The sequence below is a fragment of the Drosophila sulfurigaster genome, chromosome 3 (genome assembly GCF_023558435.1).
Source record: "Drosophila sulfurigaster albostrigata strain 15112-1811.04 chromosome 3, ASM2355843v2, whole genome shotgun sequence".
Classification (NCBI taxonomy): Eukaryota; Metazoa; Arthropoda; class Insecta; order Diptera; family Drosophilidae; genus Drosophila; species Drosophila sulfurigaster.
Window position 1 is genome coordinate 1,611,086 of NC_084883.1, and position 26,331 is coordinate 1,637,416.

The 26,331-nt window shown below is 35.9% G+C and overlaps 3 protein-coding genes across 21 annotated transcripts; all 3 read right to left on the reverse strand.

The window, feature by feature from the left end:
* Window positions 1-37: 37 nt before the first annotated feature.
* LOC133843435 (cholinephosphotransferase 1) lies at window positions 38-10,644 on the reverse strand. Of its 7 annotated transcripts, XM_062276986.1 has the most exons (8): window positions 10,266-10,644; window positions 9,867-10,166; window positions 6,186-6,426; window positions 5,954-6,112; window positions 3,171-3,302; window positions 2,273-2,404; window positions 1,195-1,353; window positions 38-1,130 (listed from the first exon to the last, which is right to left on the reverse strand). In XM_062276986.1, the coding sequence occupies exons 2-8, from the start codon at window positions 10,088-10,090 to the stop codon at window positions 780-782; spliced, it is 1,398 nt and encodes a 465-aa protein (XP_062132970.1). In that variant the 5' UTR covers window positions 10,091-10,166; window positions 10,266-10,644; the 3' UTR covers window positions 38-779. The 7 variants fall into 7 exon arrangements, with proteins under 7 accessions (XP_062132970.1, XP_062132969.1, XP_062132975.1 ...); XM_062276985.1 differs by having other exon boundaries at window positions 9,867-10,644; XM_062276991.1 differs by lacking the exons at window positions 9,867-10,166; window positions 10,266-10,644 and adding an exon at window positions 6,493-6,510.
* Window positions 10,645-12,876: 2,232 nt separating this feature from the next.
* LOC133843432 (EH domain-binding protein 1) lies at window positions 12,877-21,167 on the reverse strand. Of its 9 annotated transcripts, none has more exons than XM_062276974.1 (14): window positions 21,060-21,167; window positions 19,887-20,238; window positions 18,388-18,595; window positions 18,150-18,331; window positions 17,888-18,084; window positions 16,372-17,218; window positions 16,106-16,308; window positions 15,568-15,941; window positions 15,303-15,401; window positions 14,856-15,179; window positions 13,965-14,682; window positions 13,413-13,509; window positions 13,162-13,350; window positions 12,877-13,102 (listed from the first exon to the last, which is right to left on the reverse strand). In XM_062276974.1, the coding sequence occupies exons 2-14, from the start codon at window positions 19,988-19,990 to the stop codon at window positions 13,021-13,023; spliced, it is 3,624 nt and encodes a 1,207-aa protein (XP_062132958.1). In that variant the 5' UTR covers window positions 19,991-20,238; window positions 21,060-21,167; the 3' UTR covers window positions 12,877-13,020. The 9 variants fall into 9 exon arrangements, with proteins under 9 accessions (XP_062132958.1, XP_062132955.1, XP_062132956.1 ...); XM_062276971.1 differs by having other exon boundaries at window positions 20,971-21,163; XM_062276972.1 differs by having other exon boundaries at window positions 20,955-21,163.
* A 391-nt stretch (window positions 21,168-21,558) lies between these two features.
* Window positions 21,559-24,718, reverse strand: LOC133843433 (polyadenylate-binding protein-interacting protein 1). Of its 5 annotated transcripts, none has more exons than XM_062276981.1 (4): window positions 24,601-24,718; window positions 24,341-24,483; window positions 23,156-24,027; window positions 21,559-22,873 (listed from the first exon to the last, which is right to left on the reverse strand). In XM_062276981.1, exons 3-4 carry the CDS (start codon window positions 23,990-23,992, stop codon window positions 22,004-22,006), a joined length of 1,707 nt encoding a protein of 568 aa, XP_062132965.1. In that variant the 5' UTR covers window positions 23,993-24,027; window positions 24,341-24,483; window positions 24,601-24,718; the 3' UTR covers window positions 21,559-22,003. The 5 variants fall into 5 exon arrangements, with proteins under 5 accessions (XP_062132965.1, XP_062132967.1, XP_062132964.1 ...); XM_062276983.1 differs by lacking the exons at window positions 24,341-24,483; window positions 24,601-24,718 and adding an exon at window positions 24,124-24,284 and having other exon boundaries at window positions 23,156-23,326; window positions 23,426-24,027; XM_062276980.1 differs by lacking the exons at window positions 24,341-24,483; window positions 24,601-24,718 and adding an exon at window positions 24,484-24,590.
* Window positions 24,719-26,331: the final 1,613 nt, after the last annotated feature.

Consider the following 26,331-nt stretch of genomic DNA (forward strand, 5'->3'; position numbering starts at 1 on the left):
ATAATGTGCATTTTTTCAATGAGTCCCCCATTTCGAATATCGCAAATATAACACCACTTTTATTGCGTATACAATACATTCTATGTTCTTTTCCATTAGCACTAGTAGTATGTACTTTGTATCAGTGAAGTTTCATAATATATGTAGTATCATAGCATTTAAATGATATAAATAGTTCATCAGTAGATCGACTCGGTAAAAACTAAATAATGAAACAAAAAGGAAACCCAAGAAATTTAGTTGTTAACTTATGTTCACTTGGACAAAACATTCCCGACTTTTTCATTAGTTCAGCCAGTTGTGTTTGCTTCGACTTAACCGTTAATTGAGCTGGGTTGCACACCAACAAACATTGAAGTGGGATTGATTTTTGTAGTTTTTTTTTTTTTGGCATTTGATTAGGGGTTGTTTTTCGTTTCGTGTTTTCTGTTTTGCACTAAATTACATTTAGTGCAGTAAAAAATACTGCAGACTACATTATTGTAAGTTTACAATTTATACAATTATATAAAATATATTTATATATATATACATATACATATATAATATATATTAGCATATAATTGATATCGGTATGCCTCCAGTTCTCATTTCATTTTGGTTAACAACATTTTGTAAATTAATTATGCTATAATTTGTTTACTTTAACATTTAGACGGTAAATTTTGTTGGGTTGAGTTTTGTTTTTAAAAATTTGTTAAGCCTGCGCTAACGCCGTAAATATTTTGTAAAAGGAAACTAGTTAAATTAAATGTGAAACCGCCTTGCGACGCATCGCCCTAGTGCGCTTTGCTCTTTGATTTTCGGTGCGATGCACCTCCATTTTTATCGGTTCCAAAATTACTTTGGCTGCCCACCGAGGTGGTTGTTGTGGCGGTGCCGCTGCTGGCGGTCGAGGAGCTCTTTGGGCTGTACGGAATCCTGAACAGATCGATGCGCAGATGCTGGCATATCTCCAAACACACCTGAGAGCAGTAGCGTAACAGGTCTTGGGTGCCCCAGATGAGAGCAAACCAAAGCAACCAGATCTCAGGTATAATGCAGTTAAAGTACTGATTAAGGAACAATAGTGCAGGACCCAACAGTGACCAGTCCAGATACTCCATCTCTGCCTTGGTCATGTGTGCAATCTGAAATCGGAAGGCCAAAGTCATGTTAACATTTAAGCATTCCATAGATGATGTGAATACTTACCACCAACTTGTTGGTAATCTTAGCTGCAACCATGCCGAAAGCCAATATGTAAACGGAAGCGTGCTCCGTGAAAATGTTCTCCGGCGACTTTTGTGCTATGATCAGTGCTGGCAGCACCACCAGAGTCAATGGTATGCTGGGCGATAGCACGCTGGTTCCCTTAATGGAGTGGAAGGAGTGTGGAAGATAAATCTATTAATTTCATGTTACACATTATGTTTCTGTCTCTGTTGCGAGCTTGCAAATTGTTATTGGTTACATAATACTGTGCATTTGTTGTTTACGAACAGAACACACACATATTTTTTTTGCAAATTCACAAACATCACAACATTATTGACCAAAAACAAAAATTCTTTTGGCTTTGTATATTTTACTTTGAAAATTGTTCAATGTTTTAATTACATGGACTAGCGCTAATCGTATTGTATGGATGGATGGATAGATATGTGGTAGGTAAGTGGATGAAGTTGGGATTTGGAATGTAGTGTACGGGTGTGTGTGCAGATCGTTTCAAATAGAAGACAATTAATACTGGAAAATTACAATAAGACACAAAAACAAGCAACGTCCATATACAAATCTTTAATAGTAGCAAACGCCAGATGATTCAACAATATCGTAAGCATTTAAGGCCACCAAACATATAAAACAGTTACGTAAAAGTACAAGGGTCGTGTATGCTCGACTCATCAATGCCCTGTACCCAGTATCATTTCTTTCACTATATAAAACTTAAGCTTTCTCATTAAATTCAGCAACATTTAAATTTAAAGAATTAATTTAAGATTTCGAGACAGATCACAGCAACATTAACAGACAAACAGACCACTCTTTACAAAACAGGGTGCAGAGCATTATTAAAATATCTTTGGGTTGCCAAAGAACAAACACCCTTGTAGAAGAAATTCTACAATTATATTCAGTTTCTCTGCAAGGGTATAATTTTATTGAAACACCAACTACTACATTGTATTCCTATGCTACTTGTCTAGCCAGCAAATTAATTTCGCATATATGTACATATCTGTGTATTGTGCCAAACTTTATAAACAAAATCAAAGAATGAAATTCTTACTGCAACCGATGATCCATTTTTGCCACAGCCCTCGTTTAAAATGGATTTTACGTAACGCAATGCTAAGCTCAAATCAATTCCACTGGCCAAATAAAATGGCAAGCAACGTGTTTCACATTCAAGATATGGCACCTGATGAAAATTGTGAATTTTCGAATTTTTCGATTTCGTTTGACATTTATATATTTAGTTGGTTAAAAGAAAGAAGAATCACGCATTAATTTTAGATTTGAAAACATTTAGATATATTGTTCAAATAGAAAAGGAAATTAATTTCAGAAGTTTTCGATAGTGAGAATAATAATATAATGAAAATAATACTCGCATTCTAATTCTGTCAAAGCTCATCGCGCATGCTTTACAAAAAAAAAAATAATCTAGTAATGTGGTGCACATTTACAAGAACTACAAAAAAAAACGCATAAAATATTATTACCCATATTTAGTCTATTTTATAAATACATGTAAATGAATTTTTTAACTACACATCGATATCAAAAATGCTTCTGAAATATTATATATATATTCGTCTATTTTAACTGAACTATACCAATGATAGTTTTATAAATGGATAAATGGAGGTGGGTCGAATGAAGTAAACCAAAATTTCATGCTGCCAAAGTGAATTGTTGTTATTCCGACTCCATAAACTAAACACATAACTGTTATTTCATTTGATCAGCGTTATTCAATTAGCAGAAAAACCAAATATTAGGAGCATAGATTAAATGGTTAAGGTCAGTTTTCCGTGTGCCAATGCGAGAGATCAACTTTTTAGTCAGTCCAACATATATTTGTATGTATATATTTTTAGTATAATTTTTATAATTAGTAGAATGTTTAACATTTTTGGGTTTGCAACAACGCGATTGTTACGTATAAGGATAGCAATGCTTACAGCAACTGATGAGCCGTTTTTGCCACTGCCGCCTTCAATAAACATTTTGAGAAAATTGATTATATTCAATGTATAACCGAATGTAATAATTACTAATATTGCATAATTCCATGAAACGCCCACGATTGGTATCTATTGTAAAATGAGAAGAGATCACAGAACAAAACAAAAATAATAACAAATCAACAGAACATAACAGATTGTGTGGAAATTTCGAAAATAAAAATAACAAAATGATTGAAACAATATAAGCGGGTGAAATAATCGATTTAAGGGCGGTATCGATTCTTTTTCTCAAATCGACTATTTCGTTACGCTATCGAAATTTCTCATTCGTTATAAGAAACTAAATTTAATATAACATTTTTGTTAGTCTGACAGTTTAATTAAAAAAATAAATAAATAAATATATATGTTCTAGTCGAGATAGCTCGAAAAAGCAGATACCATGTAGCCGGATTGTTACCGATTTTTAGAATGGAAAAATTGATATTTTTTGTATATGCATTTGAGTGTGATAAAATATGGATTTTTAACAACTTGAAAGTGGTTCAGAATTATACCCAGACGTGGACATTAATAAATGAATATGATCATTAAGTAATAATCCATTCTCTTCGATTTAAAATGGATACATGGCATTGAATTAATATGAATAATGGAGGTCTTAAAATTTACGTTTTAAGTAAAGACTTAGTCCTACAAAAGTAACAGTCTAATAGCTTAATCTAAAATCCAGAACCAATTGAATAATATATAAATATAATTTTTTGACACTAGGGCATATACATACATAGAAAGACATACATACATACGTAGATAAGACATAACAAAATAAATAAATAGTGGACTAAAATTATCTCAACGATGTCTTCTCAACGTCCCTTTTGAGCATTAACAACACGTTAAGGACATTCTGGATTATGAGAACTCGCATCGAAGAGCGTAGAGCCGAATTGCACATTAGAAGCCTTTAGAATTTAGGCTTTCAACTATTTTAGAAGCATGCCCAGACAGAAGAAGTCAACATGAACAAGAATAGAAATTAAAATAGAATGTTATATGTTAAATCACATGGTGGGAAAGCAGCAGCTGCATCAGCCTATGAAGCAAGAGAACAACAACAACAACAACAACAACGATACAAGTTAATATAAATAATTAAGTCTAAATGCTGTAGATAGTTAAAGGCAAGCAATTGGAATTGGATTGATAGAGAATTCGAAGGACCTGACATCACGCCACGCACCTACAAAACGCACAGTTCAAATGTATCAATTTCTTTCTTTATTTCTCAAAATTTGTTTAGTTTAAGTATTTTCCTTATCTAGAGCCAAAATAGTTTTTGTTGTGTCTCTTATTGGTTATTGATTTGTGTATGTTTAATATGAGCATAGAAGAGCACAAAGTGGTTATGAAGTTGTTAATGATAATCAATTAAAAGAACAGTGTAAAATAAATATAAAATTAAAAAAAAAATGTATTTGATTTTTAATTTGGAACTTTATCAAAAATAAATTGAAATTTTACATATACAAAATCAATCAAATCAAATTATATTTATTCAAAAAGTTGTATTTCAAAATAATATAATCTAATTTGATCTTTTTAAGGAGAAAAAAATGCAACCTCTTAACCCTTATGACATTCTTCTATGACTTGAATAAAGTTTATCGCGTGTAAAGTGTTATTTCAGTGTGTGTGTGTGTGTGTTGTGTTGTGTGTGTGTTTAGGACTTACAGCAACTGTGGAGCCATTCTTGCCAACACCACCGGCCACAACGACGGAAAATACATAGGTTAAGGAGAGCACACCACACACAATGGTCGTTACTGCTGGACCAGCCCAAAGCTCAATATTGCCAATGCCAACCTGTGTTTTGTTTGTGTATATTTATTATATTGTGTGTGCACACATGTATGTGTGTGTGTGTGTGTGTTTGTGTTTAAAATTGTTGTTTAGTGGGAGTTTAGGCATTTTTGTTTTGTGTAGTGGCAAAGGCACGCAATTGTATATGTAATATAAAAGTAAAAGGTATTAGGACGATTACAATATATCTGCCTTAACATATGTATGTGTATATAGAGAGTAAGTACTCAGTTGTCCATCAACAGATATAATTTGGAATCTCAACGTCGAGACAGGCAACTAAGCCTCAAATAAAATGTAAATAATCAAAATCAAAATTACTTAAAATATGTTTAAAAGTTTTAAGATTTAATTAAATAAATAGATTCAAATATAAACTTTAGGGTCAAGAGTTTGTGAAATAATTTTCAATGATATTTTTCTATATCGAAGCTACACTCAAGCTGTCGAATTTCGATTTTTAGATGGCTCTTGTAAAGATTCGTGATAGGACTGACTATAAAAATGGAACGTAAAATAAGCTTTTGATTATCTCATGCTAATTAACCAAATCGTAAAATGCAAACGCTGCAACCAAACTAAGAAACCAGCTCAGTAAATCCAAATAAGGGGCAGACAACTCGACTATAAATAGTTGACTAGCACTTTGAGCAGCAGTTCCTAGTGAATTGTTATATCATTAGCATCTACTTTTACTTAGAACAGAAGTTTAGCAGCTTTCAAATATGTTTAACTTAATCCTAAGTCAACACGTCGAACTGGAAATTGAGACTTGCATAAAGAAAAATATAAAATATAAATTTAGGCTAATTTAGATTAAACTTAATAAAACAAAAGACGCATAACTTCTGAAATCAATATTGCATAAATAATTACGAAGGGATTGCTCGTTGAACTCCTAAACGCGGACTTACCTTGGTTAGCCAGATCTCGGGACCTAAGGCGGCCGATACCAAATGAATGGCGATAATGGAAAATTGCGCCTCAGTCACATCGATGCGGCCAAAACGCATTGTCCCGGAGACATAGGTCTGCCAGTGGGCACAATAGAACAACGCAATGGCGCAAAAGCACTGCAAGCAAATAGAAAGCATTTATGGACATCCATATATGTACAGATATTTCGAAGAGAGGAGCATCACTCACCTGAAAGAATAACCAGTTGGGATAGTGGCCAAGTTGGCAAGATATGCAGGCCGATAGCGCCACAAATATAGTCGATATGGAGTCACAGCCATGGTCAAAGAGTTCGCCCAGCGGCGATGAGGTGTTGGTCCGACGCGCCTGCTTCCCATCAATTGAATCCAGACTCTGATAAATGAACAGACCGAGGGCACACAAAAAGCAGGTCCAGCGTGGCGGAGGCTCAACGCCATTTGGGCTATAGCTGTATACATGCAAATAATATAGAAATTAATTGGAGGTCTCTTGTTTAAAGCTTAGCGTTACGAACATTCTAGCAAATTGGTTTAAATTCAATTATACAAAACAGTTGTACGGATTTTGTAACAAGACCTATAAACGCGTTTTGAGATTACACAAAAAAATATATTAAAAACAACTTGCATAAAAACCCTAAATTATTACACATATAGAAAAATTAAACAACGACGTCTAAGCACAAAATTAACACCCGGAACCACTTTAATGACAAATATTCTATATTATAGTGTTAAAGGTCAAGGCTGGACCTTTGAAATTCTCTTAAAAAATTAGCTTCGAATTTGATTTGCAGAATGTACACTTCGATAAGGTTGACGTCAAGTGTAACGAACGCAGAATCGCGTGATGAGCTTATTTTAAAGCAATTGTTCCATGTCATCAAGTTTGTATTAAATTGAAATCCCTAGACAGCTGCTGGCTCTATAGCTTGCTGATAAAGCGACCTAAAATAGACAAGCCCAAAAGACAAGTGAAAATGTTCCAATAGAGAGAGTAAGCACGATTAGGAGGCACCGCATTAGCCGTACTCAATGTCTAAAGTACAAATACACAAGCTTAAAAAAAAACTCATGAAAAGGCACCGCACAGTGGGTAGCAATTGCACATTTTAATTTGAATTGTCAAAGGTCAACAAAAATATGGTTTTACGTTTATATTATTTGTGTTAATAGCGTATATTTTGGTCGCGCTTTAATTGCAGAATTTGCTCACAAATAAGAAGATAAAACAGCAATTGTCGTCACGCTTTTTTCACAGTAGAAAACAAAGCCCCCATTAATTATAACTTGAAATGTTTCTTTGAAAGTTACAAAAAAATCGTCGAAGTTGAACATTTGAGAACATTTTATTTTCAGTAGTTAAAATAAATAAATGTCATCAAATTTTACACGACTCTTCAGCCATGACTTTTTCTTCTTGCTCTTGAATTGTATTATTCTTGCTGTCACTTCACATTTTGTGATGCAAGTGTCTTCTTACTGCATATCTCTCAGTTTGTTTATCAACAAAGTTCACGATTAAGATGCAAATTGTACGTTTCCAAGCTACAAAATTTGATGCGCCTAAAAAAGTAGCATTCACTAGCAGAGCCGCAAACTGTGATTTATTCACAAATAAGTGGTGGAAAAGATGCTCTAGAAGCCAGCAATATATTTCAGGCAATGGAGATTGATTGGACAGGATAATAAATACATGCCTCAAAGCCTCTTACTCATATCGAAATGATTTATTCTAGAAATTCGGCTCGTTAATCATATAAGCTTAACCATATGTATGTGTGTGAACAATGGAACAAGTTGCGACCTTTTTACATAAGGAAATCAATTAAATATGCAAATTTTCACTTAATTCAATCAAAGCAACGATCAATTGCAAACTGTATGGCGAATGTCGTACATGATGGGTTAATTAAATTGAGCTATAAAGCTCTGTCGAACCATGTGAAACTAGAGAGTTCACATTGAATACGGTATTATTGGAAAGGTAAATAATAATAAGGGAGGAAACTAATCGAATAAAGATTGCCGAAAATGGGGTGAAAAGGCTGTAAAATATTTGATTTTGATGTAGCAACGCTTAGTTACGATCGTAAGATCAAGAAATCTGTGAATTTGTATTTATTATTTATTCGAAGTTCTCAACTATCACATAATAAACACAGATCGCAGTTAGTTCTCCTGAAATCAGTGCAGACCCCCGCCACTCGTCAAATTAGCGTTATCTGAAATGTTACGGGGGGAATAATCAGAATGCACAACTGACTATGTAGACTATAATATATTAGAAATATTAGAAATTATTAGTAATGGGGTTGCGACGCTTCGTTCCGTACCGTTCCGTCACTATCTTATCGTCGGCACCCCGCCAACAACATGGCACTTGTACCGTTTTGTTATGACGCGATATAGCGGCGGCAACAGAACAGTTACGCATTATGAAACGACTCGCTGTCATCCGACTACAACTGCGAATGTATGGCCTGATTGAACGAGCCTAGCGAGACAAAAAAACAAAATTAAATTTCTACTTTCTCTGGTAAAATGTTGCATTTCATAGTAGGAAATAACAGAAAGTTTCTTCTTCCGTGTATTTCTAATTTCTAATAAAGAGAAGTATAATTGCAACTGTATTCAACAGTTCTTTTTCATAGCACACTACATTTAAATTTAATAAACGTCGTAGCTACGTTATATGTATTTGCCATTACCATATCTGCCATAAATTCCTGCCATTTATCGTGGTTTATTTGTTAATTTCACATGCCAAAGTTTCATCAGAAAACCGCATTCCTAAAATGGGCATAATTACGTCGGTATATTTAGCTATAACAACCGGTAAGGCAAGTGTTCTTCTGTCTATCTATTGAGAAAGCGTACACAATTTCTTAAGAAAATACTAAGCAATAGTACCAAAATGAAAACGAGTAACACTGCCGAAAATGATCGACTACGAGACATCCTGTACCAATTAGTTTGTAATCTTTGTAGACTTTCAACATACACAATAAAGTCATAAAATATTCTCAGAAAATATTTTTTGTGCCCAATCGTGTCTACTGCTCTGCTGATCCGATTTGTAGTAAAATTTCACAATTTATCTATAGATTATAAATTATTATATGGAACTTTATAGTATAGAGTAATGAAGATTTGCATAAGTATACATATTTATTTAAGGAAGTTTAAATTTCGTTGAGTAAGAAAATAAAGATGATTTTGTATATTTGTAAAATTAAGTTAAGAAGTTACATTTTATATTGCTAGCTATTAAAATCTCTGAAATGAATAACCTTACATAAATGGTCAGACTATTATTTAAATTCCAATTAACGAAAAGAACAAAAAAAAAATTGCAATCCTATATTTGTAATATTGTAAAAAACGATATGTATAAAAAGAAAAGAAATACCGAGCTTTGCTTGGGCGCAGGGTATAAAAATCTTTGTATATTCCAAATATGAGGTTGCTGCAGTTACACACACATCTACAAAACACTGTGAATATGAATGCAAAGAAAATGGCAAAAAGTGGGCTAGATTTATTTGTTTAGGGTCAAATTGCCGACACACTCATGCTTATGCATGAGTTTTTGAACGTAGACAATCGCGTTCATTAGATTCCTAGCACTAGACATCTAAGTGCATTTAAGTGACTATCAAGATACGTTGTTTCCTTGCGGAAATGTGCTTCGCGTATCACAGCACAAACAAAGCATATTCCAGGAATGCCTAGTTGCAAACACACGTTTCAAATTCAATTGTAAATTACACTTCAATTAGGAACATACATCAAGTCATGAGTCGTTGCCTACGCACACACAATTAAACCCAAACACAAACTGCGAGAAATGTGGTTTGATAAAAAGGCTTTACAAAATAAAACTTACCAAATTAATATCAACGTTGTCACAATGTTGAGTATTAGGCCGACGATTGTGATTAGATTGGGCGCCAGCCATAGCGGCGTTTGGGCAACCAACCAATTCCACCAGGGCTGCAGCAAAGGATCCAGCAAACTTGCGCTAAAGCATGAGTATTTATGTTCGCTAAGCTTGCGCAGCTGCTGTGGGCTGAGTATGTAACTTTGCTTATACGCCAAATATATCGGCATTTTCTGTAGAAGCGGGCGGCAGCAGGCGGCAAACGTGGAACCAATGAGAAAATAACACTTCAAGCACCTAGGGCAGCTGCTTGAGGGCAAGTAATATTATATTACTACTTTTAGAACACACACACACACGCGCAATTTTGCAATTTTCACTCTTTCCTCCCGTGCATCAACGTACCTACGTGTACATATGTTTATATGTGAGTGTTTATATGAATGTGTGTTGTGTCGACCGTAGGAATTTTTCGTAGTAGTTGTAACCGAGATTCTGTGGCTAATTTGATAATCTCTTTCAACACAAAACAAACACTCGCGCGACTCGGTCAAGGCTTGGTCTTACAATAAGAATACTTCTTTACGTATAATATCAATGCGCGTTTGTTTTGCACATGACGAATTTAGCAGAATTATTGCATTTAACTTTTTGTGCTCGTAATAATTCTGTTGCTGACTGACTGACATGCGTTCCGTCGTCGCTACGAATGCAATGTGACCACGCGTTATTCACACAATTAGCTATTTTTCAAATATAATTAAAACTAGTATATTGTAAGTGTGACAACAACAACGAAAAAACGATAACATGAAAAGCAACACTGAACTGAAAGTTCAACTTATCGATTAAAGTGTTATTTTCACAAGTTTCCATTTTCTGCGCGGCAGGTCTTCAGCTGTGTAAGGTTGATACAACTATGTATGTTCTTTGAAATAGCAGTGCAGCAGAAGGGTATTTTTTGCGAATACCTTTTAATGAGTTGATCACTTGCATACAAGAAACAGGCAAAATACCCGTTAGATTTTCTGTTTTTGTGCTGTCTTTATGTTCTTCACGAAAAGTGAGTTTAATTAAGTTTTTTATTATTATTTATGTGGCAATCACTATTATTTTCACTTTAGTGGGCAGAGGACCTCACTGCTCTAAGGAAAAAAGGGAAGAAATCGTCCAGCTTAGAAAGGAAGGCAAAACGTATAAAGAAATACAAAGTTTCTTAAAATGTTCTACCAAGATGGTTTCCAATGCCATAAATTATGAATCGAAGCCTGAAAAACGAGGTGCGATACGCAAAACCACACTTATAGAGGGCCGACGCATAGTGCGTTTTAGCAAAGCTAATCCTTTTGCTTCCTCTAGGTATATAAAAGCGGAACTGGACTTAGAGATCAGTGATATGACTATTCGCCGGCGACTACTAGATGAAAATTTGAATGTGCGAAGTCCGCGAAAGGTGCTATTCCTTGTTGAAAGCCATATTAAAGCTAGATTAGAGTTTGCCAAAAGCCACTTGAATTGGCCACTATCCAAATGGCGAAATATCCTTTGGTCAGATGACTTCGAACTGGTGTTTTTTGGTAGAACAGGTTCAACACGGTTTGTCAGTCGACCACCAAATACCGAGCACTCCCCAAACCAAGCACTTAAAACCGTAAAACACGGTGGTCTTAAAATTTTAGTATGGGCATGTTTTTCATACAGTGGTGTGGGTCCCATACATATAATCGATGGGATCATGGACCAAAACATTTATGTAAATATATTAAGAGACGTTATGCTGCCATATACTAAGGAGAAGATGCCGTTAATATGGACATTTCAGCAGGAAAACGATCCTAAATGCGCTAGCAAATTGGCCAAGGAGTGGTTTAGCCAAGAAAAGATTGACGTAATGCCATGGCCAGCACAGTCGCCGGACTTAAACCCCATTGAGAACTTATGGGAGGACATCAAGCGTTATGTTTTCAATAAATCCCCGACTTCTAAGCAGCTGCTTTGGCAAGTTGTGCAGGAGGCATGGGGCAAGGTTCCACTCAAACGTTGCAAGGACTTGGTGGACTCTATGCCACGTAGGTGTGAGGCTGTAATAGACAATAAAGGCTACACAATAAAATATTAGGTGAAAACAAAATAGTTATTTAATAGGATTAAGTTACTTAAAATTTTCAATATTTCAATGAACATCATAATATGTTCTTCTTTGTTGTTAATTTCCAAACTCGTTAAAATATTAGAATTTGAGTTCTTTAAAAATAAATAAATTAAGCTGTTATAACTGGATTTTACTTAAAGTAGTATTTAGTCGTAACTACTACTTCAAAAAACACAACTGTATATGGACTTCGAAATCATCAAAAAGATTACAATATATAGTTTCATATTTTTTTGTTTGAACTTGAAATAAAACGACTTGTTTTGTTTTTGGGTGTATACTATTTACGCAGTTTACGCATATTTATTTGTAATTATACATACATATCAAATTGTATTATTGAAAGGTTCATTTGGTTAAGAACTATTGTATTCCGATAATCGTAACACATATAAATATAAATATTTTTGTAAGTAAACCACCATTAAATAGTCAAATAAGATTAGGGTAAAAACTAAATAAGACCAGTTTCTGTACAAAACATTTTTTTATAATATATATTCTTAGGGATGAAGCGTTTTCGTTTAGTGATTAACACATAAATAAGCTAAAATAAAAAATACTAGGTATAAATATAGTTCACAATTAGATTGGGGGTCTTTGCATTGTTTTCAATTTGGAAAAAAATCTTAAAGCATGATTGCAAAAAAATCGAATGGCACAAAAAACAAATTTTGAGAATAGATTATTTAAAAAGTGTGGAATTCTTTCAATTTACATTATAATATATTGTTAATGTTAAATGTGTGAAATTTTTGAAATTTGCTTAGTGTTCTATCGGACGTTTCTTTTTGTCAAAATGTTTACCTAAGTATAACAGGTTCGTCTGTTGCATTTTTTTCCAACCCTTTTGCTTCCAGTCTGTAAGAGTTGTCTTACAAGAACTATGTATTGCATATTCTCTGCTCTTCATGAGAACATTTACTTGCAGCGCCATTAAATGATGTAGATAACTACTTATTCGTCTATAGGTATCTCATTATCTCCAGTCATTAGCGATAGTATCATCTATTGAATAACGCACTTCTCCTTGCCTCCGCTAATGTCAACTTGCTCCAGTTCACGTGCAATTTCATGGTCATCCTCAATGCTGTTGTCAAATGAAAAGAATGAGTTTATGTAGTAGTATAATAAAAACCACATTCTTACGCTATCTCTTGATTGTGCAAGTGCTGCACAAGTTGATCTCGTTTATCGACGATGGTCACCAGCTCTTCGAGCAGTAGACGCTCCTTTTCCCGTTGCACTTCTGTCTTGCGCCAGTCTTCAACGGATTGTGCCGCTCTCAGCTCCTGATTAAGCATGGTAAACTTACGTTCCAGATCCTTCTCTTGCTCTCTGAAATTGTACTCAATGGATTATAATGGATGCTAATTGAATACTCTGATATTTGTACTCACAGAATGTTTAGTTGCATCTGTCGGCGAAGCAGCGCATTCTTCTTGTTGACAAGCGTGAACCATTGGGAAAGCAGCTGCTCCTCAGTTTCTTCCGTTTCTGTGGGACAAATTAAAAGACAATTTAGTCACATTCCTCACACAATTGCTGGTTATTAAAATCTGATTAAGTAAAATGGTATTTAATTTTAAATATTATATTATCCGTAATATAAGAAATAGTTTTGCAGATTTACTGGTTAAATTTGTTCTCGTTGTCGTAGAGCGCTGACTTGTAATTATTTAATTACTATATTAGTGATAATTTGTCTAGTTTTTTGGTTTTGGTTATATTAAGGGTATTAAAACGCAGATCAAGGCTTTAAGTCTATAATAAAAGCAACAATTTGACTGAATATGAACGGTTAAAAGCATGTACACTTAAAGAACAGACACACACATATGAAAGATTTGCAGGCGGGCAGCAGGCGTTAAAGCTATCGTGTCGTGCTATTTGCGGGCATTGCAAAAGCAGTTAACAACGTTATGCGGCCTTAAAGAGACACTCGACTTTACCACATAAGCCGCGCGAACGGGATCGTCGATGTTGATGAAGGCCGTGCTTGTGACCGCCAATTCGATGCCGTCGCGAGGATGCTGCCGCATGGCCACTAGACGCCATCACCTGGGCATCATCATCATCGGCAAAATAGGGTTGCAGGTTATCACAGTAGGATTGTCGGGAGGACGCGGCACCCGGGGCAGAAGTGCCCAACAAATGGTTATAGGATTCCACATGATGCACGTGGTGCGGCTGCTGATGCCGATGGCGATGGCAATGACGTTCATGTGAATGGTGGTGTTGCTGATATGTGGGCCGCATTAATGAACAGCTGTCTTTCGTATTAACAAAGCAAGAAAGAGCTCTAGGCCGTTGCCGTTGTGGCTGCATCTCAATCACTTGACCCTCTCGTATCTGTGACATCTCAGTGCTGGAAGTGCTGCACGTGTCGCTAAGGGCATCCTCATCATCTTCGGTGCCCGTGTCACTAATACCACTACCAAATAGACTATCATCGTCGGGATCAAGGAGCTTAATGCGTATAACGTCACCACCACCAATGCTATTGCGTATTAGCCTAAGAATGGGATTTGTACCCCTTTTATTATTACTTGGATTGCCGCCCATTACTGCCCGTAGTTTGGCCTCCAGACTGCTAGCCTTCTGGTCGATTGCCTCTTGTTCTCGCTCCAATGCCTCCAGCTCGGACTCAATGTACGTTAGCTTGTCGTTCTGTAAATAATTCAACAAATTAATATTTTATAGCATATTTGATTTGTTTGAATAATCTAATCTAATCTTTAAACTAATTTGTTTGTTTTCTAATATATGTGTTTTATAATTTTACATTTAGTTTGCAATTGCTTAATCTCATTAATTTCAACAACGAGTGTGTCACTACTCACTCTCTTCTCGTGCTTTGGTGATATTCTGTCCACCACTGAATTGAAGGACTGCAAGGGACTGGCGTTGGCATCGCTTAATCTATGACTAGGACTCGTATGCTCGACTTTATCCCAACTGGGCGCTATCTTCTTGGCCGACACATCCACGTAAGACTCCCCGCCATTGCCACTGCCATTGTGAATGGGGGAAATAGTGCGTTCGGGTGTATAGTTGAAACGCTTGAGTTTAGTTGGACTCGTTGGGCTGTCGGTGCCCGTTGATTTATTGCGTGTCTCCGAGATGAGCCTTCGTGCTTGCTCGCGCAGTCGTTGCTGTCTTTCCTCCTATTGAATGCCAACAAAAACATTAATGGCCAATTTTACAAAATATTAAAGAAAAATAAAGTGTATAAAAAAATTGAGGCACATGCTGACCCAGCAAGCAAGCGGCGTCTCGTGTTTACTTACATCGTTCGCATCACTGCGCTCGTTCGATTTGGAAATTTTAATTTTTTCCATCATCAGCTTAGCTTTTTCGCTCATTTCTTTGTGGCGTGTTATAATTCGCTATGAAAATAATAAATAAAGAAAACAAAATAACAAAAACAAAAGCAGAAGCCAAAGCCGAAGCGCAGGCGCCAAATTAAATAATTTATAATAAATCAAACAAACGAAATAAGCAGGAAACAAAGCCAAAACAAAATAATAATCAACCGCAGCAGTTCAAACTTACGTTTGTAGCATTGGCATCCAGCGAGGCAGGTGACAGTGGCTCCTTGACAAACTTCTGGTGCATATCTTCGGGAGTGTCGCCAGAACCATCAATAGTGGGTGAGGATTTGTTCGTCTGCATGGCGTTGATCGAGTTCTTTTCCTTTGTCGGGGACAACACTTTGCCAATAATACTCTTTGAACTTGTCAGTATAATGTTTTTGACATCCTTTTTACTGTTCGGCGACAACTGTTGCTGTTGGTTAATAATCTCGTCGTCCAATGAGTTCTGATGCAATAGCTGTGTTTTCAGGTGCGAGAAGTTGATAAGATTCTGCGACAAATTGTCGGACTTGTAGTTGCCAATCACATAGCTCGACTCATCGGATGTTTGACCTGCATATTAGAAAGGAATTACAAATTTTTTAACAGATTCAATTGTTTATCAAACATTCATTGCACGGAATATGGAAATGCCGCCCAGAGATTTAAAACTTAGGTAGGTAAGAAAAGTAGGACAATTTGACATGGAGGTTTGCTATTGTTACTATACCACATACCAATCTGTTCAATTTGCAGCTGTTTGCCAGTGAAGTGAGCTCGCAGTTGATGCAAATATGTCATGACTGCCAATTTATCCGGTACTGTCAGCAGATTCATGTCACGGGGTTCGATGACACGTGGTATACCGAGTGTCTCCGCTGCATCGAAGGCGATGCGGCAATTGCCCACTACGTCATGCGCACTTAGTTTTGACATGTCGCTAAAAAGGGGAAAATAACAATCAATCTGTTACATTGCTACAAATAAACCTTTCACTACTTACATCAAATGGGGCATAAAGTGATGTATAATGGCGCAGAAGGCCATGCCGTTGCGCCAGCTGGTTGTCAGGTTTGTAACCTTGACATTGGGATAGTCTTTGGTTACCTCTTTGCACCACTCGAGCAAATCTTGCCCCGGCGTGTTATCCTTTAACAAAATCTTCTCGACCGGTTTCAGGCTATTTGACGTGTTTGTCGCACTCTTATTCGTTGTCATGTTATTGACGGCAGGCGTGGACTCGTAACTCTTCTTCAAGTCCAACGGTTGCAGCTCGGATCGCTTGGCAGTGACAGCAGCATTCGATGAGTTCTTAATGGGCTTTGGTTGTGGCTCTGGGTCAGTGACAGCGACAGCGACAGCCACAGCTTGCGATGAGTTGCTGTTATCGCTTGTCTTTGTTATGGTGGGAGTAGTGAGGCTTAAGACTGCTGTAGACTGATCCGCATACGAATTCGAGTTCGAGTCGACGCCACTCGCATCTTGCTTGTCAAAATTAAGGGCTCGACTCGAGGCGTTCGTCTTGACTTTGTTCGTTGCTGCTGTGGTTGGTGCCGGAGTTGGTAAAACGGGAGTGGAGGTGCGAATCTCATGGAATCTATCATGGTTTTGGGGCTTCAATATAGCCTTATCTTCGGCCATTACTTTGGTTGGGGTAGTGAGAGCAACTGGCTCAGGATTAACACTAGCACTTGGAGTCTTCAGGGACTCGTCCGACTCGACCACTTGGTTCTTGGTTGGGAGCAGATCCGTCGTCTCCGCTTTGCTTTCACGATCATCTGCTTCTATTTCAAAATTTAAATGATTATATGACTCGGCCAATGGAGTTGGATCTTCGGATAACGAAGGAACTACCGACAACAACAACATCGAAAGATAGATACATTTTTGTGTGTGTGGCATGTGGGGGCAGAGTAGAGTGTCGTATTGGAGCACATATAAATGAATAAAAAATAAAAGAAAATGTTTTGTCAACATATTTTAGTACAAATATTTGCAATGAACCAAATACACAAACTAAGAATTCATATGTGGATTTTACAGGCTATAACTACAATACGTAAATACATTTACTTTTAATTGCCAATTTCTGAATTTTCAAATATTTAAAATTATTTTTCAATGCGTTTCACGTTCATTGAATTAAGACTAAACATATATGTATTTTAAGACTGATTTTGGGTAGAATATCGTAAAGAATATACCTACTATATACGATAACTTTCAAAAATATATACGTAAATTATTAAATACATTTTTATTAAAATACGAGTTGGAAGTTTTAAATTAGGAAGAATACGAATACAATTTGAATTTATTTTCATTCTCCGAAAAGTATGCAATGTAAATTTATGTGAAATAGGAATTTGAGAAAGATTGGTATAAATTTGTAAATACTACAGATATAATGCGTATATAAATACAGTTATGAGATTACTTGTTTTGTAGCTAAACTAATCGAATAGTTATTACATTAATACATTTGTACAACACAAAATAAAAGCATTTGAAGAACTCACCACTTATTGGCGTTGGCACATCAATGCAACCATTTAAGCTAGTTGTCATCATATTCAACTGTTCCGTGAAATCGTACAAGTTATCGGATATATCTCCAGAGTTCTCCAAGTCGGGAATATCTTCCAGGTCGTCAAGTGGTGCCACATCACAGTTGTTCACCGACATCAATGAGACAATGCTCTGCATGTCCTCATCACTGCAATGTCAATTCAAAATGGTTAACTCAGCTATTGGCTTATTGAGTTAAGTTGAAGTGCTCACGTTGCTTTTCCCTCGCGCAGGAACACACAACTGATTGTCAAGTCCAAGACAGCTGATGTTATTTTCCGGGAAACGGGCTTGAGGGTCAATGGGAAACTCTGCTGCGTTGATTCAATACTTGCGTATTTACGCATATTGATATTTGCATTAGCCAGCACTCGTTTTTTGCCCAACATTGAAATCTAAAAGTTTAATTCAAAACCATCTTCAACAAATAAAATTTTCATTCAAGTCTTACATCTTCGATTACGAATGTCCAGTCTTTATCTTCAAGTTCGTGTGTGCGGGGATCCTTGAATAAAGTCACGGATATAGAGTGATTGTCGGGCACAGGCCACGATATATTGCCCACCAGCGGGTTCATCATATCGGGTTCCCATGGTAATGGTGCGCTGGCCACACGTCTCGAACGCCTCGTCCACACGACGGATAGATTTGAAGGTCGCCTGCGAAAGAAAGAAAACAATTTAATTTCGCTTTTATTGACAAAAACGGAAACGAATGCAAGCTAGGAAATACCCTTGGTTCTTGAACTACAAATTAAAAATTCCTTATTTAACATCAAAGCTGCACTTTCAGTATATAACAAGACTTGTATCTGGATATTTTTTACATTTGCTAATATTTAAAATTCCCCCAACTTAAACTTCTACTTTATTGTATAAATCTATATACGTTTTTTTTTATGTACCACAAGTACTATATAAGTGCTCAAGTAACTTTAAATTGATGTTTCTAAAGCAAAAAACTTCCAAGATCCGCGGATTGAAAGTTTCTATGGAATATCTTTTGGAATATTTTACGCTTACGTAATGTTAATTGCAAGTGTTTTATATATAGACATATATATGTTAAAATTAGGAACATTTTTATAAGAACTATGAAGACAATGCTATAGCAAAATCTACAAAATGTACGAAGACAAAAAAAATTCAAAGAAGAGTAGCGAATTCCACACTTTGTTTTTATCTTGGATCTCTGCCTTGCCCTGTTTGTTTTGAACGAAATAAATTATATATAAATGTATTTGCTTATATAATTTGCGTCGTCAAATTATATTTAAGAGACGAATGTATATATAAAGACATTAAGAGATAAAACAGAACGATATAGTGTAGAGAAACAAGAAAATATACTTTTCTTTAATGGTCAATGTACTTGTGACAATATATATAGTTATATACATATACATATGTGTGTATTCACTTGCACATAATATATATTGTATTAATTTGTTTAAAAGCATAAACCCAATAATCAGAATTCAAATAGGCCTTAAATATTAACTTTTTATACAGTTAACTAACAACAATTTTTATATTTTATAAGTAATCATGCGCTTCAGCTACATTTTGAGTAAAGACTTCCGTTTCCGCTAGTTGAAGTCAAGCTCACAACTGAACAGATAATTATGTGTACTTATTTACATATTATTGTTCTCATGGGGATTACTGCTATCACTTGTGGAAACTGCTCTTGATAGGGTTTAACTTATGTAGTGTACATAAGTAAATTGCATTAGTAACTGCTGCTTAGTCATTAAACGTCTCTTGTTTTAATATAAATACATTTTAATAAGTACAGAAATAAATCGATTGTTGTTTGAAAACAATTACTAAAAACCACGAAAATACGGGTGGGTGATTGTATTTCTATTGAATAAATTATTAATCTGAACTGAACCGAAAAGAACAGGAAATAAAAAGGGAAAAATGGGAAAATAGGAAAGAAGCTTACCACTTGGCGGTGGTCTCCAGTCGGAGGTCATGATAGGAGACGGTGAATTGGAACTTTGCAGCACGTTTGTTAACCCGCTGTAAGCGTTTCCACACGCTTCCCATGGCGATCCAAAAGAGCCTTAACTATAGGGCTCAGATTGTTGGTGTTGTTGGTTGAGTTGAGTTGAGTTGAGGTTAGCTATAGTTAGCTATGTAATATGTTTAAGGCACGAACTTGTTGCAGTTTCGTTGATTTTTGGTCTATTTACTTAAATACTACTTTAAATTTAATCACTGTAATCTATATGTCTTTCGTTTATTTTAAAGCTGTTATCTTGGACAAATATTATTGTTCGTCAGAAAAAACACCGCTGTAATGTAGTAAAAAAATAAATAAACATTTTTCTTAATTTCAGATTACATTAATAACACGCACGTTGATATTATTTATTGTGTAGGGTAATTTTCTTTACTTATTGACAAACTCTCTCAGCCGGTAAATTATTGTACTTTAGGGTTGATTGCACAGAAAGACACACTACCAATAATACTTTTATCTCGCACGTTATGTTTAACTCGTATTTACTTAAGATAGTATTTTTAATACTTTGACAGACACACAACATAGATATTTATATTGACGCGCGTGTGCTTATGTATGTATGTGTGTGCATCGATCAACTTCGCGTCGGCTTTGTTTGCAAAATCTCACTCTCTCGCGACAACACTATAATGCTTTGATGTTTTCTTGTCTTTTATAGAATACCAATACTTGCGTACATTCGTAAATATATATGCATATGTATGTATATAAGTATATTCGTTGATACGTACGTATGTATATTTACACAACTATGTCTGTAAGAATACACATTATGTGACCTTTATGTGTCAGCTTGTTGTCTTTTCACTTGCTCTTCTTGCTTCTTCAATGAAACATGGAAAATATCTTATAATTGCTTTTTGTCTGCTTGAGCGATGTATATACAAAAATGCTTATATTTTGTTTGTATGTGCGTTGTTGTTATATTATCATAATCAACGTTTATGTACATTTATTTAAGTAGTTACACACACACGTACCTACACATAGGCATACATACATATATATCACCACAATGACATCACGCTCACTTTGGAGCCAAATTTTATTCTACGCGTTCATTTTGATGGGCCATTGTCCAAACTACACCTTGAAGCATTTATTTCACTTTCAACACTGTTATATTTGTTTTAATCCAATCATTTTCAATATTAATTTGACTTTGCACTTCTTGCTTGGATCCCAAACAGAACGCAAAATGAGTAAATGGAACGCAAAGACTATAACAAAACGCAAAGACGAGAATATATCGATACATATATCGATAGTTTTCGATTACATTTTCATAGTTGTACAAGAGCGGCAACTTCCTGCCCGTTAAAATGAGTCATTTCAGTCAAAACGAGAATGTATTTATTTTGAACGCAATCGTAATTCATTGGTTTATTTATATATTTAAATCGTTTTCGTTTAATATTAATTACAATTAATTAAAAAATTAAGCGTGGCTGTTGTTTTTAGATTTATATGATCAGGAGAATGCTGTTTGTTTTTTGTTTAAATTGAATGTGTTGCAGTTATGAATCTACATATATAATGGGATGTGCAGTTGGCTTGTGAATACTATGTGTACGATATTTTCTTTCTAAATGTGTTTTGTGTTGTTGTTATGCACCGGCGTGGCAGAGAAGCAAAAGAAGAGACTTAAAAAAAATTTAATTCAAAACTCTATAGACCAGCATCTTTTTGAATGTGCCGCTAAACAAAATTTGAAAATACACATTTATATTAGATAAGGACGTAAATATGTTTTCTTTGCATGTAATACAAAAAGAAGTAAAGCATTGATGCGATATATCACAAATAATGTTTAACCAATTAAACAAAAAAAATAAAATTACTTTTCGGAACGATATAACTGAAAGTAGTACAAACTACACAACTAAGAATTTATCAACCATTATCTTGAAAGACGCTAGATAACCCTGCTTTCCATTTTCTTGCCTCCTTCTGCCACACCATATAAACAGCACACCACATACCAACCACACTATTCTTACACACACGCACATATATATATATGTATATAAAATCTAAGATTTTTTGTTTGCCTGCGATTGTTTCCCTTGCTTGCAAAAGTCCTTGTATGCACGCTCAGTCTCTTCGTCCATTTCTGGGTCGAGGTCCAATTCATTATCTCTGACATCAAAATCATCGCCGTCGCTGCCGTTATTTTCATCTTCCGCAGCCAGAAAATCACTTTCCTCGGCCGTAAGCTCACGTCCATCGGGTCCATAAAACACAGGCTCATCGCTCAAACGTGGTGGCTCTGGTGGCTTGGCTGCATCACCATCCTCTCCACCCAGAGCATTTAAGACCTTGCGGCCCCAATTGTTCTGCTGCAAAGCAATCACATTGGCAGCCATAGCGTATTTTCCCGGCGACTTGGCTTCAATCGCCTGAAGTGAAGCAATAATAACGTGCATGTCTTGTTGGCAATCAGCACTCAGATCATAACCGGCCAGCTTTAAGGTCTGGCAAATACAGCGCACATTCTCAGCACTCTCGCATGCCAAGAGTTTCCGCAACGAGTAGACGATATTCACAGCAATCAGCTGAATGCGAGCGTCATCATCGCCACGTAATTGCATATAAAGTTCGGCGAGAAATAGTGCAGTCTCTCGCACCTTTTGCTGCTGCTCAACCGATTGCATATACTTGGTTACTTCGGCCTGATGGTATTCAAGCTTGCACTTTAGCAATGTATGGAATAAGGAGTCCTGCTTGAGATTCAGCATATGCAAAAGATTGTACAATTTGGCGCCCATGTACCGAAAATTAGGTTGCTCAATTGATTTCTCAAAAATATCCTCCATGGCGATCGAGAGCACATAGTTGTTGCTCTCCATACCATCAAAGATGGTTAGGAAGCGTGATGCAATTGTATCGAATTGTCCGGGATTCTAGATAAAAATAAACAAATCATTTTACATTTTCATTTAAAGTCTACGTATAAAAGGTGGAGAAGTCTTTTTTAAAGATAGAATTATAGCAAGGCTTTGTAGATAATAATGTGAATTCAATTAAAAAATAGTAGTTATAGTAGTTCAAGCTGAAACTATTAAATTCTATTAACATTTTTCGGAAATGTATGTGAAAGAGATGATTGCATCTATCAATATTAAGGGCAATCTCTACCTCTAATACGTATAACAATTAAGAGCTCGTTCGAGAGGCTTACACACCTGGTTAAGGCAATGTATTACAGTATCAAGATATTCCAGAGCAATCGTCTCCATATCGGGATGAGATGCAGCCGACGAAGAGGACGCTGCAGCCGATGATGTCGATGCTTGTGGCTGCTGTTGTTGCTGCTGCTGTTGTTGGTGATGATGGTAATATGGCGGCTGCTGCGGCTGTTGTGCAATTTGTTGGAATGAATTATTTAAATGCGTATGACGTTGAAATGTCGATTGTGGTTGTTGTGTGTGCTGTTGGTGTTGCAGTGTTTGTACCTGCTGCTGCTGTTGTTGCGGTTGCTGATAGTAATTGCCCACCGCACCATTATGAGGCGGCTGCTTCCCAAAATATAAACGAGTATTCACCGAGTTCGATAGCTGCTGAATCTCATTGTTAAACGATTGATTCTGCTGGTGGTGGTTATAGTTTTGTTGCTGATGCTGATGTTGATGCTGCTGCTTATAGCCATTCATATAACGTTGCTGATGCGGTTGTTGTGCGTATGGTTGATTTTGATATTGCTGCTGCTGCTGTGCTGGCACCCGCTTATCCATAGTATTAGGTACAAACACATTTGCGGTTACCGACAGTTTTGACGGCATGTTTGTGTATCTGTTCTGCATATCGTTCGGCGGCTGTGACGTAGCTGCATAATTTAGAGCTGGTCCAGCTGCATATGGTCCGCCAGTTGGACCGTAGCCCACATTGACAAAATCATGAAATGCTGGCTGATCGAGTGGCTGCATTGCGGCAGACATTTGTGGTGCAGAACCCGCTCCAGGATTCGGTCGGCGCAATTGCTTGTATTGATCCTCGGGTTCGAAGGGTGCACGGCATGACATTGCGGTAGCTGCAGCGGCGTCGGCAGACTCAAAAACTATACAAGAAATAAGGCGAATAAAAAAAGGAAAAAACGTATCTAAATTGAATGGTGGACATCATCAGTAGAGAAGCAATTAAAAATGCAAATCACATTTCTGTTCCGTTTCGGTTACGTCGAGAGTCGTCGCTAATTTGTCCAATGTAGCCGCCGACATTTTGTTTCCCTCGTTTCACAGAAATTAATATTTTATACTTTTTTAATTTTTTGTATACAGAATTTGCACAACGTTCGTTTGTAGCACAAATATTGATTACTGGCATTTATTTATGCTCAGCACTTATGGTTTTAGATTATTTTCATTGCCTACCTTAATTTTCGTTCAATAATTTTACGTATACGTCGAAGCTATTTTTTTTCTTCTTTCGTCTTGCTTGCGTCGTCACCTTTTTCAGCCAATTCAACTTTCTTTTCCTTTTTAGCAGTGCTTTCAACGAATATCAATTTATGTACCTGGATTAATTAAACGTAAAGTCTTAGTGCACACTCGCATACATGCATATTATAAGAGGATCTTGTAAGGGACACAATATTTTTGGATATTTCACAAGCAGTTCAACCTTTTTTTACCTTTCGACAAATTTGTTATAAAAAATTGCGATTGACTTGTTTTCACCGCGACAACTGCACAGGGATGCTAACGGAACGCTATCGATAAAAGAATGGCTAGTATACTAAATGTGTATTTTGTCAAATCATTCTCGATAATCACAAATTATAATTTAAAAAATGCACGCAAAATAAAGTTTAAAATAATTTAGTATAATTAAAATAAACTTAAATAAAGATTTCTCCGCTTAATAATATTCCCAAAAACGAGCGTTAGTATTTTTGCATTGCAAATGTAATATTTTTGCCGCAGTTTGGTCACATTGTCACAAGCGAATCTTGTCGATACAATTTTATAAACAACAACAATGCGAATATTGCAGATCCAGTTCGCATACGATTTAAGTAGTTCAATTCAATTAATTAAATGGTGTATTTAAATAAAAAATAATGCTGAAAGACAAATATGTTCATTAGTAGTGTCTATTAAGTGTTGAAATAAAAAAGAGTGCAATATCAAAAACATATATATTAGAAATGAGTGACATTTTGCCTGCGTTTGTGTGTGTGTTCCTGTGAAATTATGTGCAATGCATGTTCGTACTTGAACAATTCTTTTCAAATACAGTGTTGTTGCAGTATTTAAATACACTGGGTGAGTATCTTGTGAATACAACCGCAAGCAAAGCTAAAAATCACAGTGGATTCGTACATTCAAATACCTGCCGCAAATACACTAATAAACCGCATGTGTATATTGCTCATTTAAAAATATACAAGTTCATTGAACTCTGGCTTATTAGCATATACAGTTAAAAAAAACTAATAAGCGTGCATAACACATTTTGTAGAATAAGTGGGTATTCAATAGCTAGTACATATGCATGTATGTGTGTGTGGCAATAAGACTATTAAGTGGTTACAATAATGAGATCTCCTCTTGCTTCGCTCAAGGCACCCGCACTTACATATACTTCTCCATACATTTGTGTGCATCTATATATGCACATGCTTTTGTTTACATATGTATGGGAGCATTTACTACATATAAAGGAATTGCGTTATCTTGTTGTGTATAAAACTTCATTCTTTTTAGTTTTGTTTGTGCGTTGATCATGACTAAACCGTCAATTGATATGTTCTAATCTTTGTCGTTCGACGTTGAGTCACCTTCGGGTCGTGCTTGACCCCGTGTCACAATTTTGGTTGTTCACGGTAGATCTTAACTGACTTCTCCTTTTACATACATACGTCTGTTTTATTCGTCATGAGTTGTTTTTGTTTCTTCTCGTTTTATGTATTATACCCGTTGCCTATAGGGTAAAAGGGTATAACAACTTTGTGCCTACAGGAAAGGTATGTAATATTTAGTAAGATACATCTTCGACCCCATAAAGTATATATATAATCGAAAAAAATCGATTACCAAGTTTATTTTTGATACAATCATAACTATAGTCATTATAATTCTTGAAAATTTGGTTGCGGTCAAATAAAAATGATAGAAGTTATTTAAGGAATAGCTGCAAATGTAAACAAGTCAGATAGCTACAGTCGAGTGTGCTCCACTATGAGCTACCCATTTTGAATAAAAATAAAATATTGCGGTATTATTTTCAAAATATACCGAAAATGCTACAAAATTACTAAAAATATACCCAACAATATATTTGGTATATCGATATAGTGCCACATTCAAAATATACCGTAGACGGCACAATATACCAGATTGTCAGCCAAAGAAACAAAGAG

Excerpts from the sequence above, each read along its gene's own strand:
- LOC133843435 (XM_062276986.1), bottom strand. The coding sequence starts at position 10,090 with ATGCCGATATATTTGGCGTATAAGCAAAGTTACATACTCAGCCCACAG. Across the intron at positions 1,354-2,272 it reads AAAATGGATCATCGGTTGCA|GGAACCAGCGTGCTATCGCC; the intron begins GTAAGAATTTCA and ends CACTCCATTAAG. Across the intron at positions 1,131-1,194 it reads AGATTACCAACAAGTTGGTG|ATTGCACACATGACCAAGGC; the intron begins GTAAGTATTCAC and ends TTCCGATTTCAG.
- LOC133843432 (XM_062276974.1), bottom strand. The coding sequence starts at position 19,990 with ATGGGAAGCGTGTGGAAACGCTTACAGCGGGTTAACAAACGTGCTGCA. Across the intron at positions 18,596-19,886 it reads CTGGAGACCACCGCCAAGTG|GCGACCTTCAAATCTATCCG; the intron begins GTAAGCTTCTTT and ends TTTCTTTCGCAG. Across the intron at positions 15,942-16,105 it reads GCTGCAAATTGAACAGATTG|GTCAAACATCCGATGAGTCG; the intron begins GTATGTGGTATA and ends TCTAATATGCAG.
- LOC133843433 (XM_062276979.1), bottom strand. The coding sequence starts at position 24,187 with ATGTCGGCGGCTACATTGGACAAATTAGCGACGACTCTCGACGTAACC. Across the intron at positions 24,028-24,123 it reads AACCGAAACGGAACAGAAAT|TTTTTGAGTCTGCCGACGCC; the intron begins GTGATTTGCATT and ends TTTCTTGTATAG. Across the intron at positions 22,874-23,155 it reads TAATACATTGCCTTAACCAG|AATCCCGGACAATTCGATAC; the intron begins GTGTGTAAGCCT and ends ATTTTTATCTAG.